The sequence below is a fragment of the Falco rusticolus genome, chromosome 7, assembly GCF_015220075.1.
Source record: "Falco rusticolus isolate bFalRus1 chromosome 7, bFalRus1.pri, whole genome shotgun sequence".
Taxonomy (NCBI): Eukaryota; Metazoa; Chordata; class Aves; order Falconiformes; family Falconidae; genus Falco; species Falco rusticolus.
The window spans coordinates 9,958,882-9,973,925 of NC_051193.1; the positions used below are offsets into that span (position 1 = coordinate 9,958,882).

Sequence of the window (15,044 nt, forward strand, 5' to 3'; positions counted from 1 at the left end):
TGGCTTCCCCCTTTGCAAGCAAAAGAAAGTCTAAAAAACATCCCTGAAGCATTACTCACCTTATCCTTCAGGAGAATCTCATACGTTGTAATAAGTGCATTGAATTTCAACCTTTTAGACTGAGAGTGGATCCACTCATATTCACGTATCTGTGAGAGGCGAGAGGAGACAAACGTTAACTTTGTTACCAAAAGAAAAGTTAGCAATCATTATTTTGATGTAGCTATAGCCAGCAACCCCAAGTCCAAAACCCTCGTGTTCAAGGTGCCATTTGATGAGCTCGGGGTGCCCAAGGAGCAGCTTGCTTTAGAGCACACATGGTTCAACTGCCCTCGCACAGGTGAAAAAATAAGGTCAAACAACTTGCTGTTGTGACATTACCCTGTCTGCCAAATGTACGCATCATCTCACTATCGACACCGCAAGACTCACAACATTTGTGTGCTTTGTCACGTGAATAATTAAGCATATAGGAAGCAAGGACTTTTATACTGCTGTACTTCTTACTGCAGCACACTTCAGCCCAGCACAAGAGTGGTATTATCCAGACTCTCTGAGAGAAGCCAGTACTCCTGTGCTCACTCTAAGAGAGGAAATAAGTTAGAAAAGTAGAAAAGTCCTTGCAGCAGTGAATTACACCCGTGTGCTCAGCTACACCAGCTCCAGCCCCTGCAGTACTGCCAGTACTCTCTACCAGCCTCTCCAGCAGAACACGTCACACGTTACACAGAAGCTGTTGTTTTGCACCCAGCATTTCTACCCAACCCCACACTCTTTGCTTTCCGATTACACACCATGTTCCTGCTCATGAGGTCTCCGATGTAAACCACCACATTTATCTCAGGTGCCCACACTTCAAACTCCCTCTGCCACGAGGTGAGAGTGGACAAGGGCACCACCACCAGGAACGGGCCATAGAGCTGGTGCTGATGGAAGAGGTACGACAGGAATGATATTGTCTGAATCGTCTTGCCCAGTCCCATTTCATCAGCCAGGATCACGCTGTTGTTCCTGAGAAAGAACAGAAATGCTGCCTGAGTGCACGTTTCCCCCACTACTAATTCACTGTGCACCAGCATGAATAGCAATCCACCAGGACAGAAAGGGGGCAGTGCAAAAACATTTATCTGAAGACTTTCAAGTGGATCCCAGGGACAGCCAGACTGCACATGGCACAATAACTTGCAAAAACAAAAGCAAAGGGAGAAGAGAGTGAGTGGCCTAATTTTGGATGGACGTTTCTCAAAGACTTCAACAAGTGTATAAGCATGCTGAGCCAGAAACCCCTTTTTTCAGTTAAGGCAACAGAAAATGAGGGCTGATATGTAGTAGGCTGACACCACAGTCAAGTCCAGCACGTGAACAGGCCCAGCCAGGGCAAATGCTTTTTGTTTTCACACAAGGTTTCTTAAGTTCACGCTTCAGATAGCTCCTGCTTGCGGTGTCTGCAATGCAGCTGGGTGTGTTAACATTCAAAATCCTTCAAGCTGCAGAAGGAGGCTGGGTAAAGACCTCAGGTGAAAACAAGAGGGTCATGTCCTACTGGGACAAAAACCAGGAGACATAAAACGAAGACCACATACATAGCATCTGTACGTACTTGCACCACGAGTGAGCGAGCCAGTTGAGGCCCTCCAGCTGGTAATCTCGCAGCTCCAGGTTCTCCCCACCAATGTAAGGAGGCTGTTTCTTCAAGGCAACAAACCTTGGTCTCTGCTTCAATACCTGAAAAAAAGATGCTGCCGTAAGTCCGCTGATGAAAAAGACAAATTAAGTAATGAAAATTCAGCAACGAAATCTATCAATTCAGCAGATTTTCTCGGTTAAAGTCCGTCCACGTTTTCCTAGCCAGTGCTTATTGTGTGCATTTCAGATAACAGCTCCACAGTGTTACGTTCTGCCTGCTGTCCTCTGGTTCTGACGACCAGGGCCGTGAGCCTCCCCAGCAGTGCAGTAAGCTGTACATAATGCACACCAGATGGAATAAACTCTGCTTTCTTTTTTGTCCTCTTTTGGGTTTTCTCCCATTATTTCCATCCCTCTCCTCCACTGCATCTTTTCCCAGGTACGCTGTTATTTGATCCAACTGATATTAAAACTCTGCATTTCTGCTGCAGCTCCTTCTGAAGAGGAAGCACTTTGCAAGGGTTAATGAAGACTCCCACTCTCCGGGGGGACGGAACATTCTCACTGTGCAAGGAGTAAATCAAACTAAAAGGGGTTCACATCTCTGCCTGAAGTACAATACAAGAAAGGCAAACAACCATTCAAACACTGGTGGGAGGATAGGAAAATGGTCTCTGGCATTTGTCCTTACAAAATTACACATCCCCACCGCTCGTGTCATCACCCAGCCTGAAGAAACCCAGCAACAGGAGAGAATTAAGCAAACCTTGCAATCCCGGGTGGGAATGGTTTTGGAGTTGTTGCGGTTGTTGAAGCTGTCAATGCAGTGCTGAAATTTCTTGCTTATCAGAGCCTCATCTTCCCAGCTGCACTCGGCATAGGGCAGCCCCATCCACTTACAGAGGTATTCCGGGTCATTTGAGGATGTTTTGCGACTGTTTGCTGCAAAATATGCAAAAAAGCCCAAACCTCAGCAACTGTGGTTCTGTGGCTGCACCACAAGAGTGGTTCACAGAGGGGCAGTCCGAACCACCCATACAGCCACAAGACAGGTCTCAACCAGTAGGAAAAGTTTATAGGGACCAAAAAACACTCCTTTACCTGGGAAATCCGAATGTCCCGTGGCAGACTTGCTGGTCTTCACAGCTGTGTGTGGAGACAGAAGGGAAGGAAGGGTTTGGAGTGCCGGCAGCCAGCAGATGGAGCAGGGCAGGCAGGCTGCCTCTGCCAGACACCCCACCCGTTTTTACAGGAATTGCATTGGAAATGGGTTAAATAGCTCTCCAAGCCAATCCCAAAGAAACTGGATGCTGGCACCTATGACTGACATGACTGTGGTATTACTGAAGTGCTCAGGAAGTCCCAGTTTTATTTTTAGTAGCGATCATGAAAATCTCACCCCTGTGCAGCCTTGCAGCCTAACCACATCCTCAACCACGTCACATAAAGCGGTCCTCATACAAGCCAGACCTGTACTGCTGCTTTGGATGCAAACACCTTGCATCCAAAGGGCTGAAGTTGAGGAACTTCAGCAGCAGCAACCTCAACATCCTCTTGGAAACTACCGTATCATCCCACACTTCAGGCAAGGAGAGTGACTGATTTGTAAACCTGCATTTCTCCTGTTCAAACCCGTGGATTTCATACACTGAAATACAGTTAACACCAGGTTTCTTTCTCTGGAGATACTGAAGGACCAGGAAGAAGAGTGTGCCATACAGTCATTCTGCTGTCACTAGCTATTAAAGTTCCCACTCCTACTTCACCCCTTTACAAAAGTGTTGGGTCCACTTACCAATTACTCTCTCCACAATTTGATATTGTTTGTTGAGCTCTGAAGCTAGCTCTTGTTGGCAGTTGAAATATTCTACATCTTCAGGTGATACCTTGCCCAGCCTAGATGCAAAAACAATCCAGAACAAAAACACACTATAATGCTTCTGAGGCCACATATAGAAATTCTACTTTCCTATACGGTCCTGTCATTCAGACAAGTTACTGAAGCACACTACTGCTTATATGTTTCTTAAACTATTAACTATAAATCACTACTGAGAAGCGAACGTCACAGATGTTCATACTGTCTCCTTATTAAGTGATGCCTTATACTGCAGCAAGAATCAGCCTCAATACCAGAGTCACAGATGGAAGCTGCTACTCCAGCTTTAACACTTTGGAAACACACCATAGCTCCCCTTACAATTCCCGCGGAGGTTGGACATAAACTGATGCCAAAACTTGCACACAGATAAGCCCACAATTAGCAAGAGTCAATAAGGCTGTAAGCCCTCGTGTCACCTCCAGGGCCAAGTAAATGCGGGCACCACTTTTTTTTTGTCAGCTACCCCAACTCTTAAGCCTGGGTTGTGGCAATATTGTGGGTTTTGTGTCCCTTCCTCTCTCAAGACCACAGCACGGACATCACCTCTATGAGGGAGGATGCTCATCAGCAGGCAAAGAGAGATGTGAGCGTTGTGCCCTGAAAACAGTTGCTTTGGATGAAACGTGCTTTTCAAGAAGAAATCAAATGTTCTCAGTCATGACTCCGCAAACCTCTCCTAAAAAAGATTTTCCCAAGGCCAAATCACTGGTTGAAGTAAAGCATACCATTGCTTGATCTCCTCCTCTTTTTTCTTGAAGTTTTCCAGCTTTTTCAGGCCCTTCACTTTCTGCTGCTGCAGGGACTCTTCACTCTCCCATGTGCTATGGATGTATGACCAGCCTTTCCATTTGATCAGGTACTGAACTTCTCCCTCATCCTTTTCAGGATCAAAGTCAGCGCTCGGGTTGCCGTTGGCTTCAGTTGCATACACTGTAGTGGAAGCACCAGTGGCTGCAAAAGAAATCAGGCTGCAGTCAGTACCTTTGCTATCGTGTATTGGACATGAACTGCATTAGAGCAGAAAGTTATTTTTCTAATACATCTTTTGTGACAGCACAAAGAATATCCTACAGATTCTGCAACCCCATAAGACAGGCACACAGAAGTTTTCTATATAACAGAATCTTTTTAAGTCTCTCTGTTATAAACGCCTTTAAGTATAATTCAAAGGTCTCCTGAAAATGTTCACAACCATTCAGTTTTACAAAAACACTTCTGTAAGGCTACGAGAACAAAACATCGGCTTTATTTTCATTATGACCTTGTCAATGGAGCTACGAAAACTGACTCTACTAGAAGATTTATGCTGTATTTCAAAGAAGGGAAAAGCAAGAACTGCAGAACAATGACTGCATCTTTAAAATGTATGCACCCTAAATGAAAGCTGCCAAGCACATAAACTTGACGTTTTAGATTTTTCAATAGTGCATTTTACAAAAGCTGCTGGAAGACATAAATAAGAGGCCTAGAGGAAAGGGTAAAGAGTGCTGAAACCCTTGGCCCCACTTTGAAGTTGCAACAGCATTGCACCAGCTCAAGAGGAACTGTGATTGCACATGACTGACGTTAGAAATAAAGGCTTTTTCCAGAACTACGCACCTCCTTTTTTTCCAAGCCTGATGTCTAAGACTTTCTCAATAGTTTCACTGTTGTCTTGCTGTTCATCAGCTCCTTCCCCAGTCATCTCTATCAGGTCATCAGAATCCGTCTCAAAATCATCATCTTCTTTGTAACTGAACAAGATAAAAACCAAACTGATCAAAAGCCCTCGACTTTCCAGTCCAGAAACACAGAGAATGGCATGGACTGGGGCAAACCCTCTCCAGCATTTATCTTGTGGTTGACTGCATATTCACACATGCATTTCTTATCTTAGCTGTTCAGTGGTTTTTCCCCCGCTCAGATAGCTATACTTTATCAGACTAATAGTCTATCTTGTCCATATAGTTTTTCTGACTGTGGCCAACACCAGATGCTCCATAATGAGATGGAACAACCCCTGCAGCAGAAGCAAGGTCATCAACAGAGCAAGTCTCCTCTATCCAATGAAAGATTATTTTATGTTTAACAATGGAGGTTGCAGAGTATCAAAAGGCTACGTGGGTGCCTATACCACCCTAGGAGCTAAACTTCTCATCTTTGATGAGCGTTTAACTACCAAAAAATATTATTTGAGTGGCTCTTTGCAAGTCCTTTATTAGGACTGCCAAAAGGTGAGAAGGCACACTGGGGAACGGATAATGGTTTACCTCCACCATGTCTTGATACTCTGTCCCAAGACAGTACCTATCAGCCACTTCCAGACACTTGGTCCAGTCGAGCACAGATGCTCCCTTTCACTCATTTTGATCTATTAATTGCAGTTCTTAATCTCATCTGAGAGTGTGTTAGAAACATTATGCAAACCTCCTCACATTTCTCTAAGAGGGACTGGTAAATATTTCCTCCTTTACAGGTGGCAAAACAAGGTAAAGAGAAGTCCTGTGTTTGCAGCATGAACCCATCAAAAGAATCACATCTCTGCCAAGAGCTACCTGCAGGGGAGGGCAGGGTCTCTGCAGGGTCACACGGGCAGTCAGGGCCCACTGGTGCCCCCCCTTCCCCAGCCAGCCAACCCGCATCACCAAGCAGCCCCACACTTGTTGATACCTGACATTTTTGGCTGCTCTTCGGCGAGTTTGTCTCTTGGGAGTCTCATCATCTTCGTCGTCATCGTCATCTTCAGATGAGTCTGGCCTCTTTCTCTTCTTCCCACGCAGGGGTTTGTGAGGCTTTTTAACATTGGTTTTGGCCACTGTTCTAAAATCAGAATTAATAAAAGCCATAATACAGCGTGTTTTACATGAAGATCCATTTTAGTAAATCTTTAAGAAAGCATGAATCTCAAATATTGGACTCCTAGAGACACAGTCGCTGTTAACTACCACAAAACCCAATGCATCACTCACTGGAGCATGAAATAGGTAAAGACAGTAACTAGGTCCTAGGTTTACTAGGTTGTAAACAAGGGCAATATCGCAGGAAATAAAACCACATTATTTAGTGACAACTACAGATTACCTCCCTGCCAAGCACAGGCAGAAAAGACATGCAGAAAGACAGACAAGACTGAACCAACCGCTCCTTACCTCCTTTGAGCAGGTCTTCTTGCTTTAACTTTCTTCGGTTCAGGCTCACTCTCTCCACTGGTGCCTTGCTCCCCTCCATCTTCATCCTCCTCTTCACCAGAAACATCTCTTTTCCATTTACTTCTAGAGTCAGAAATGTAGGTCATGAAGGGCAATCGGATTTCAACACAAATACTTGGATAAACAGACACCCAAGCCGTCTAGGTTAATGCTAGCAGGCCACAGTTACGAGGCAAAGGTCAAAACTGCACTCTCGGTTGGCCAGTGCAATGCACGGGTGATTTTATGGTGTGATTGTCTGCTTTTAGGAAGAAGCCTCAGTCACCTAGGTTTCAGTTCAGGTATTGGGCAGCGTATCTTGAGTAAGAGTGGCTCTTAACACATACTACAACAGTGCTTGTGGCAGAGTTGTACTTCTTACAGCTGGGTGGAAAAGTGCTTTGATTTATTTAATTTTCTTTTCTGTTTCTGAAATGGGCTGGAAAAATCTTAAGAGAAGTGCTCACTTTCACTTATGGCGTACAAGCCACAATGTGCACAGTTATATGACTTCCTTGTAGCCTGGAAAATGGAGCAAGAAGTCTCCTGCCATCCAAATTCAGGCAATTAAAGTTTCCAAGTGTGAAGGCAAATCATACTGTACCATTAGTGGAAGGAAGCATGTTCTCCGTGGACAGGTCAGAGCAAAGCTGCAGCTCTGAAATGCCCTTTGAAGGAGCCCCTCCTCTCTCCAAGGGGACATGGAGAGTCCACAGGGATTATTCCCCTTGCCCAGAGAGGTCCATACTACAACAGGGAGGACCTGTGCTTTATTACCTTCCCTCCTGCACTGATGTGTACAACTAAATGAAAAATTAAAAGACAAGAAACAGGAGAAAGGGAGCAGGATCATGTGGCCGTGTAAGTTCTCTCCAACAGGCAACTTGTAGCCCCTTCAGTTCACTTTAGTGTTTGGAAAAACAAAAAGGTACTTAGATGGAAAAGAGCAGTAAAATATGACTGTAGGTGAACTCGGTTATGGTGATCAGACATCCAAAATATCCTTTATGGAAGTTCTTTTGTTTTAATAGAGGGTTATAAAAGATAAAAGAGGACAATAATTTGACTTCTTATCCTCTGTTAATCAAAAAGGTGGATGGAGAAGGGGTTAAACTATTTTAAGTACATCCGAAGGAGAGTAAGTAACCTGACGGAGAACTGGAAGACTGACAACAGAAAGCGAACCTGACTTGTCCAGATTCCATCACAGGCAAGTGGGAAAATATAAATGAAAGAAAAGTTGGGAAATTCTACCCATCTGTAGATCCATATTCATACTGAAGTTTCAGTCATCCGAACTATTATTACTGGAAATATTAAAGAACTTATTTTACAAGCTCACCGTGTTGACAACACCTAGCAATCAATCAAATACTACTATTCTGAAAAACAAAACAAAGCCAAGTATCACCATTCAAAACCCTTTCCCTAGAAACTTACGGTTTTTTCATTTGCTTCTGGCCTCTTCTTTTTGGGCTGTCATTTTCAGATTCGCTACTTGCCTTTAATTGAAAAGAAAGAAAATCAGGTTGTAGGCTTTGCTCTGGACTGTCTCCTCAAGGATACAACTGAAACGCATGCACGTGGTCTGAGCTCGGACACAGCCTGCCTGCTCTTTCACTGCAGTGCTGGAAGGATGCTTTGGTGTGACGGGGCTGCAAGAGAGCAGCCAGCCCCCCGGCACCAGTCTGGTTACTGCTGCTGCACTCTCAGCATGAAGAAGGTAACTCTCTGCAGAAAGGCTGGAGAAATCTACTACAACAGCTGTCCTGGAGTCCCTGAGCTGGGGATGCACAAGGCTGCGACCCACCTACCCCTCAGCATCAACCTCCAACACCTGGCAGATGCCATCTCAGCGGACAGTGCAACACCCCCTGGATTACAAAACCACAGGGTGAATTGAACCCACCAAACCTCGCACCGCCCAGGCGCTGTTGCAACCTGCGTTGCAAGGTGAGCCTCTCTCCTGCCTGATGCTCGAAAATCAGGCAGCAGTGTGACTTCGCGCTTTCAGGGCTTGCCACAGTGCTAAGGCTTAGCTGTTTTACAAGGCTTTTAACTGAAGGTGCAGTGGCTGCATGTACTTTCAAGAGCGCCCATACCTGCCATTTCAGCAGGAACCTGCAGTATTTGGGGTTGTTTGGGTTTGGTTTCTGTGATTCTGTGGCTGCACTTTCACAACAAATGCATTATCTTCTCTTCCTTCATTAAAGAAACTTCCTATAAGGAAGGAAATTCTCATAAACAGACAATATTCTCATCACAGGAGTGTCCCTGCTTTCCTGTTGGGTTTTTTTTTCCTCCCACAGCAAAAGTGACTGAGGACCTGACTGCATCAGGGCCGTGTCCTGCTGCTTTCCTTCCTCCTAATCCTCCAGTCTCCACCAGTGAAGTCTCGCTGGCTAAATATATCCAGAGATATTCTAACTCCTTGCTGTACTATTTTAAATGTGGGCGTCATTAACTCCTACAGACCAAGACAGCTAAAAAAAAACCACCCAACCCCCCCAACCTTTAGGCTGGTTGTACACAACCCCATTTTCGTGAAAACTAGTCAACCATAAAAAACAGATTACCACACAAATGACACCCGTCAACCAAAAGATTACTTTGCCTTATACACTTGCTCTAGAAAATGCAAACCAGCAGGGAGAAAACTGAAGAAACCAATGTGAGATTTCTAAAGGAGTATTAAAATGACAGAAGCAGCCTCCAAGACACCTTGTTCTACACGCTTACTGGAAATCTGCTTCATGCTGCTTTTTGCAGCAGTACTGAGCTTTAGCTCCAGGTAATGCCTGCTCACCACCAGTACCCCAGTTTGCATCTCCTGGTACCCCTACCACCCTCCTGGATACAGCTAGCAAAGCTTACAACCAAGAGCTGTTCGCAGTAATTTTTTGAAATGGTGTGAGCTGCAACATGAAAAACTCCAGGCTCTGGAGAGGCATGGCCCACCCTCCTGATTGCTTTCTAGATCCTTTATTTCCACTTTCCAGTTTCCCTTCCACCAACAGAATTTTCCCTCTCACTTGCATCACTGTTTCCATTAAAATATACTGAAATACTGGATGCCACACTAGACCAAGAGCTTTGCTGAATTTCACTGTGGTTTGGGGTCAGATTTACACGTGACACAACAGCACCTTTTGAACCGTATCTTACTACAAACACGTGTTCATCCACCTGTTTCAAGGCCCTGCATGAAATCCCTGTCTCATTTACCAAGCATCCAGGAAGCACGTGACTGGCAAACACCGCAGAGAGACCTACCTACCCTTTGCAACACAAGCCAAGCATTCCACAGATTTCAGTTTCAACAAGCAAAGTTTAAAAGTCTTCCTTACGCCCCCGCCCCCCCCCCCCCTTTTAATGTCTTATCTGCTTTCTGAAGCGTGCTGCTTTGCCATTCCAATTTTGGCATGGTTTTTTGAGAGCTGTCCGTCAACGCATGTTTATTTTTCGCTGTCTTTTGGCAAACCACAAGTAGAAAGAGGTGGATTTTATTTCTGCTCTGCGTCACAGATGATCAGATTTGGAGAAAACCAAATACAACCTTTGGCTCTCTGAAACTAACTCCACTTTTTTGCCAAAAATCCCATTTTCCAAGTTTCTTTTGTCCATTTTCCTCATGCCTCTACTCTCCCCCTGCTCTATCACTGTCTCTACAAAGCTGATGCTATCTCTTAATGACGTGTCTTTTCCTTACCTCTTCCTGCCTTGAAACATTTAACTCACGACTGCAATTCAGCCGCCTTCAGTTACATTTTTCAAAGGCATCACTGTCTTTTTTGGATGCGTGTCAAGCCCAGCTCTATCTCCTCTGACACAGCCAGTCCCCATCCCCAGCCTGAGTCATCTGCCTGCCTCGTGCTCCCACATCCTCGCTGTCCCAAGTGCTGGGAAGTGCCATGCCTGCAGCCCTGCAGCCCCACTGACGCAGCATCTCCTCCCCACTCCATCACCTACCTCCAACCCGTGTCTCCTTCTCACCAACTCCTGACCCCGGGGTGCCAGGCTCCAGCCCCTGGCTGAAAGCTGCTTTCTACCATCTTATACAGAAATAATAACAAATTTTGTTTTAAAAAAGCACATGCATGTTTTAGCAACCTCTTAATTCTGCTTAAATCCACATTTGAGGACCCAGCTGCAAAACTCTACGTGGACTTGCTCCAATCAGCCCAAGGCTGAGATCTGCACCTCGGCCCTGGACTCTACAGCACAAACAGAGCTTGTGCTTGTAAACACCGTTATCGACATCAACCCACAGGCTCTGGCTGGTGGCAAATTCCTCAGTTAAGGAAGCACAGCTGATAACCAGAGAGCTGGGAGCATGCCAGGTCCAGAGCACACACCTGAGGTCCCATCCGCGCTCCAGCCTGCCACCCACCATCGCCGGGAAGCAGACTGGCTGGGAAATCACACGCAACTTGAATTTTAGTAACATCACATCCCTGAACGACACAAGCTCAAGCTGACACAATCGGTCTCCAGTCCCCACCAGGGTTTTTGTTCAGCCCAGCAAGAGACGCTGGGGGCACACACTGCTGGCTCTCAGAGCCTGCCTACCAGCACTGGCAAAACCCAGCTGGGCTCAGGCTGCCCCTCTAGGGTGCTGCTGCTGTGGCCAAGGGGGAAGATGCCTTGCCTTCCTAGATCCCCCTTTCCCTACCAAACACTACAGATGTGCCCATCTTACTCCTGCACCACCATTTCCAACTGGACCAGCAATTAGACTCTTAAAACGTGCTTTCCCACCTCCAGCTGAAGGGACCAGCCCTCCCTCTCCATGCCTGACTCCTCCCATCCAATTTATTCTTTCTCCCAGTGCATAAAGTGTGCGCACTTTTACTAGACTAAATATGCTGTATTCTGCCATGGAGTAACGCTGCACAAAACATAATGATACTGCACACGTAGCACCAAGCAGAGCAATGCAGCAGCAGTCTAAATGTTCTAGTCCCACAGGCTGTCCGTGAGCATCCTTGCTGCTAGCTCAGAACAGGAGAAATGGAGACTCAAGGCCATGGGCATGGTCCAGCTGAGCCTCTTGAGCTCATGCTGCCTACTAGGAGAGATGAAGACTTGCTTAAACAGAGGCAAGAAATATTTCAGAGTAAAGTCAAAGTGAGGATTTGCTCATTGCAGGCTTAACAGAGGCCAAGCTCTAGCACTCCAGAAAAGCTGGAGAATCTCAGCTCACCCCGTTAAGTTTTCTTATGTCTGCCAAACTTCTCTTTCCCTGTGATACTGGCAGTGTTTGAACTTTCAGCAAATATGTGAGGTGAAGCACCGATCAAAATGCAAATGAGCAGATATTTTTCTCAATAATAAAACCAACTGTATTTTGGGAACACCTCTGGTGCATGACTTACGGCCTCTCACAGAAAAGATGCACCACGCCATTTATTGCCAACTCCAGCCTGAAACCACCCTTTTTACAGCAAGAAGACTGTGCCTGTTTTGGGCACGTTTATTTCTTGACTGCCCCAGAACACTCTGAAAGGCACCTGGCCCTGCATGTCTCACATCCCCTTGCTGAAACTTCAAGCCAATTCATTAACTGCAGAGAAAATGCATGTGCAAGTACTGTTTTTACTAAAAAACTCACGTGTGCCCTTATTCCTGGAGACAGCTCTAGCTCTCTGAGCCGCTCTGTGCCCCCATGCAAAACTCCGCTTTCGCTTCCTCATCTTTCAGCCCACGCCTTCGCATCGATCGCTGGGTTTCACCCTCCCCGACTACAGCTCGGAGACCGACACAACGTGCTGGTGGCCTTACGGGCAGTTCCCAGAAGGCAATCATTTCTAACACAGAAATAACCCTACCCAAACTGCTGGTCTCAAGAGGACAGACCAGTGACTGAACAGTGCCCCAAAGAACTGAACCACCCCCACCTACGCAACATCTCCCCCGAACAGGGTGAGTCACGGGGCAGCACACGGGCAGGTGTGATGGGTGATTCTCATTCTGCGCTCTGAGCCTGCCACGCTGCCTAAGCGATGCTGTTTGCTAACACTGCAGAGAAGCGTTAGGGAAGAAGGCAATTAAAAGCTCCTAGACACTGTGCTGGAAGTCCCAAGCAGCAAGGAACAAGAGCAGGTCACTGGCGACAGGATTAACCCTGTAAAGGTAAAAAGCAAACTTAAGAGGTGTCAAGCGCCTTGGGTTTCTGCCAGCTCCAGCAGCAGCAAGGAGGCCTCAGCACCATGCAGGCTCGAGCTACGCTACTTCCTCCCTCTTGGCGTTTAGGTCTTCCAAAAGCAAGACTTTCCATCTCCTCCTGCTCTTCACGAGGCCTCAGCACTGTGCTCCTGACACGTCACACCCTCCACCGGACTCTGCTGCAGATGGGAGTTGCCCTATGGGGACCAGTGCTCCTTTGGGGAGAGAGAGGGGAAGGGGTGGGTCCAATTTTGTTGAATTTGGCTTTCCATTCCACAAAGGTGGCGATGGGATCATTGGGCTCATTGGAAGGACTTTTTTTTTTTGTTTTTTACAATATTTTGTGGTATAGCAAAGTTTTTACATCTCAGATTTATTTTTTTAAAAAAAACTTTATCGTACCTTAAGTAGTAGGAAATAAAGATCTCGAAAAAGAAAACAACATTTGCAAAACCACGTAATATTGTAAAACAAAAAAAGATGGGACTTACCTGAGCCCCTAACAGGGCACTTGGGTCTGCAGTGGAGGTCGGTGGTGGGTGTGACATCGCCAGCACAGTGCATGCCGGGGCATCGCACAGAGAGGCGGCCAGTAAGCTTGGGCTTTGCCGAACTTGAAAAGGAAAACAAAAGCTAAGTCAATGATGTGCCCCAAGCCCCTTCCTAACCTGCTGCTATGTGGGACATCCAGCACAGGAGTCGGGAGGGGGGGGCAGGTGGTGGTACTGCAGGTGCCACAAGGCTCAATAATGCACAGAGCGAGGAGCTGGAGACTTGCATTTGCCACATGACTCAGACCCCTCGAGCATCAAAACGCACATTTCAGTGGCAAAGCACAAGTAGCCCTATGGTCAGAGAGCACCACTGGGCTCCTGCTCAGCTGAAAAGCTTTATCTTCAGATTCCCAACCACGTGGTCCTGCACCTAGCTTTAAGCTCCAGGCTCTACTTTCAGTCTAAACTTCTCTCTTTTTTTCTTTCCCCTCTGCTACAGCTACTCAACCTTCCTGAAGACCTACAGATGAACAGCTGTATGCAGAAAGCCTGCTGGATGCAAGTCAAGGTGGTAGCTAATTCCTAAATCTTCAGAAAAAAAAAACAGGAAAAGCAACAATTAGAAGGTTTGTCTGCCAGGCTTTGACCACTTGTCACCTCCAGCTGAAGCATGAAAGACTTCCCAATATTCAACAAAAGAAAAGTGATAGTTCACAAAGCGGAACGCACACAAACGCATTTATCAGCATGATCCATTCCAGGATGTACAACAATGACTGTTTTGTTGTTATAAGGTGTTTCTGAGAGGTTTCCTTTATTCCTGGTTGGATCTGTGTTGTGTTGTGGTTTTGGTTTTCTGGTTCTGGTTTTTTGGTTGTTTTTGTTTTGGTGTTTTGGGGTTGTTTTGGTTTTTGGTTTGGTTTTTTTTGTTTGTTTGTTTTTTGTTTTTTTTTACAGACTCATTTATCTCCAGGACATTTCTACAGCAGAGCATGATTCGCATTACACCCCATTCCAGCAATCAGACCAGTGCATGCAGATCTCAGCCCACACCGTGTCCCGCTGACTCCAGAGGTCTCAGGCCAAGCGGATCCAACCGCAGGACTGGGACCTTAACTGTGAGCTCCATCCATGCACCAAGCCAGGACTCGGTGTTTACAAGGCAATGCAGACGAGACCTCCCTCTGCTCTTTGGGTTTGGTTGTTTTTATATGTGCAGTAATCCCTCATTTGTTTTTTTTTTCCTTACCTCATCTTTTATATTAAATCGTGACGGTTCTTGTCTGCTTCGGTTTGACCTCCTAACCCCATAAACATCAGGATATTCTTCCCACATCTGCAAAATAAACAGACCATCAGAAGGCCTGCTTCACCCCAATTATTTCTAACATTTTCGAAAAGTTTGATGGTGAATGGTGGTTTGTGGTTTTTTTTTTTTCAAAAATCAATGTAAGACCATTAGGGAATTAGCAACCAGTAGACAGACCCTTTAAAAAACTGGCTGAAAAAAGATTATGGTTATTCTGGGGTATTTGGCAACACGCTAAAGCAGCATATTTTATCTGAGCATTATCTTTACAACGGTCCACCTTTCCACCAGTGTACAAATTACCCTCCAGCTCACTTAGGCTGAAGGACAGAGTGTTGAGATAGCCAGTGCTCTGCAAGCAACGGTGCTGAAGGTAAGGAGGCAACACCTTGCATGTGGAA

The 15,044-nt window shown here is 45.9% G+C and overlaps 1 protein-coding gene across 12 annotated transcripts in view; it reads right to left on the reverse strand.

The window, feature by feature from the left end:
* Positions 1-15,044, reverse strand: part of CHD2 (chromodomain helicase DNA binding protein 2) — a 72,775-nt gene that overhangs the window by 23,991 nt on the left and 33,740 nt on the right. For 6 of the 12 annotated variants that reach the window (XM_037394803.1, XM_037394809.1, XM_037394807.1 and 3 more), the window contains 12 exons: positions 14,584-14,670; positions 8,116-8,177; positions 6,637-6,759; positions 6,158-6,307; positions 5,108-5,241; positions 4,234-4,459; positions 3,422-3,522; positions 2,728-2,772; positions 2,393-2,568; positions 1,601-1,725; positions 795-1,011; positions 60-149 (listed from right to left, as the gene is read on the reverse strand). In XM_037394803.1, the coding sequence (XP_037250700.1) occupies positions 60-149; positions 795-1,011; positions 1,601-1,725; positions 2,393-2,568; positions 2,728-2,772; positions 3,422-3,522; positions 4,234-4,459; positions 5,108-5,241; positions 6,158-6,307; positions 6,637-6,759; positions 8,116-8,177; positions 14,584-14,670 (1,536 nt within the window). Of the gene's footprint in view, positions 1-59; positions 150-794; positions 1,012-1,600; positions 1,726-2,392; positions 2,569-2,727; positions 2,773-3,421; positions 3,523-4,233; positions 4,460-5,107; positions 5,242-6,157; positions 6,308-6,636; positions 6,760-8,115; positions 8,178-13,331; positions 13,454-14,583; positions 14,673-15,044 lie in introns of those variants that run through there. The other 6 variants (XM_037394812.1, XM_037394808.1, XM_037394811.1 and 3 more) reach the window with 4 other exon arrangements.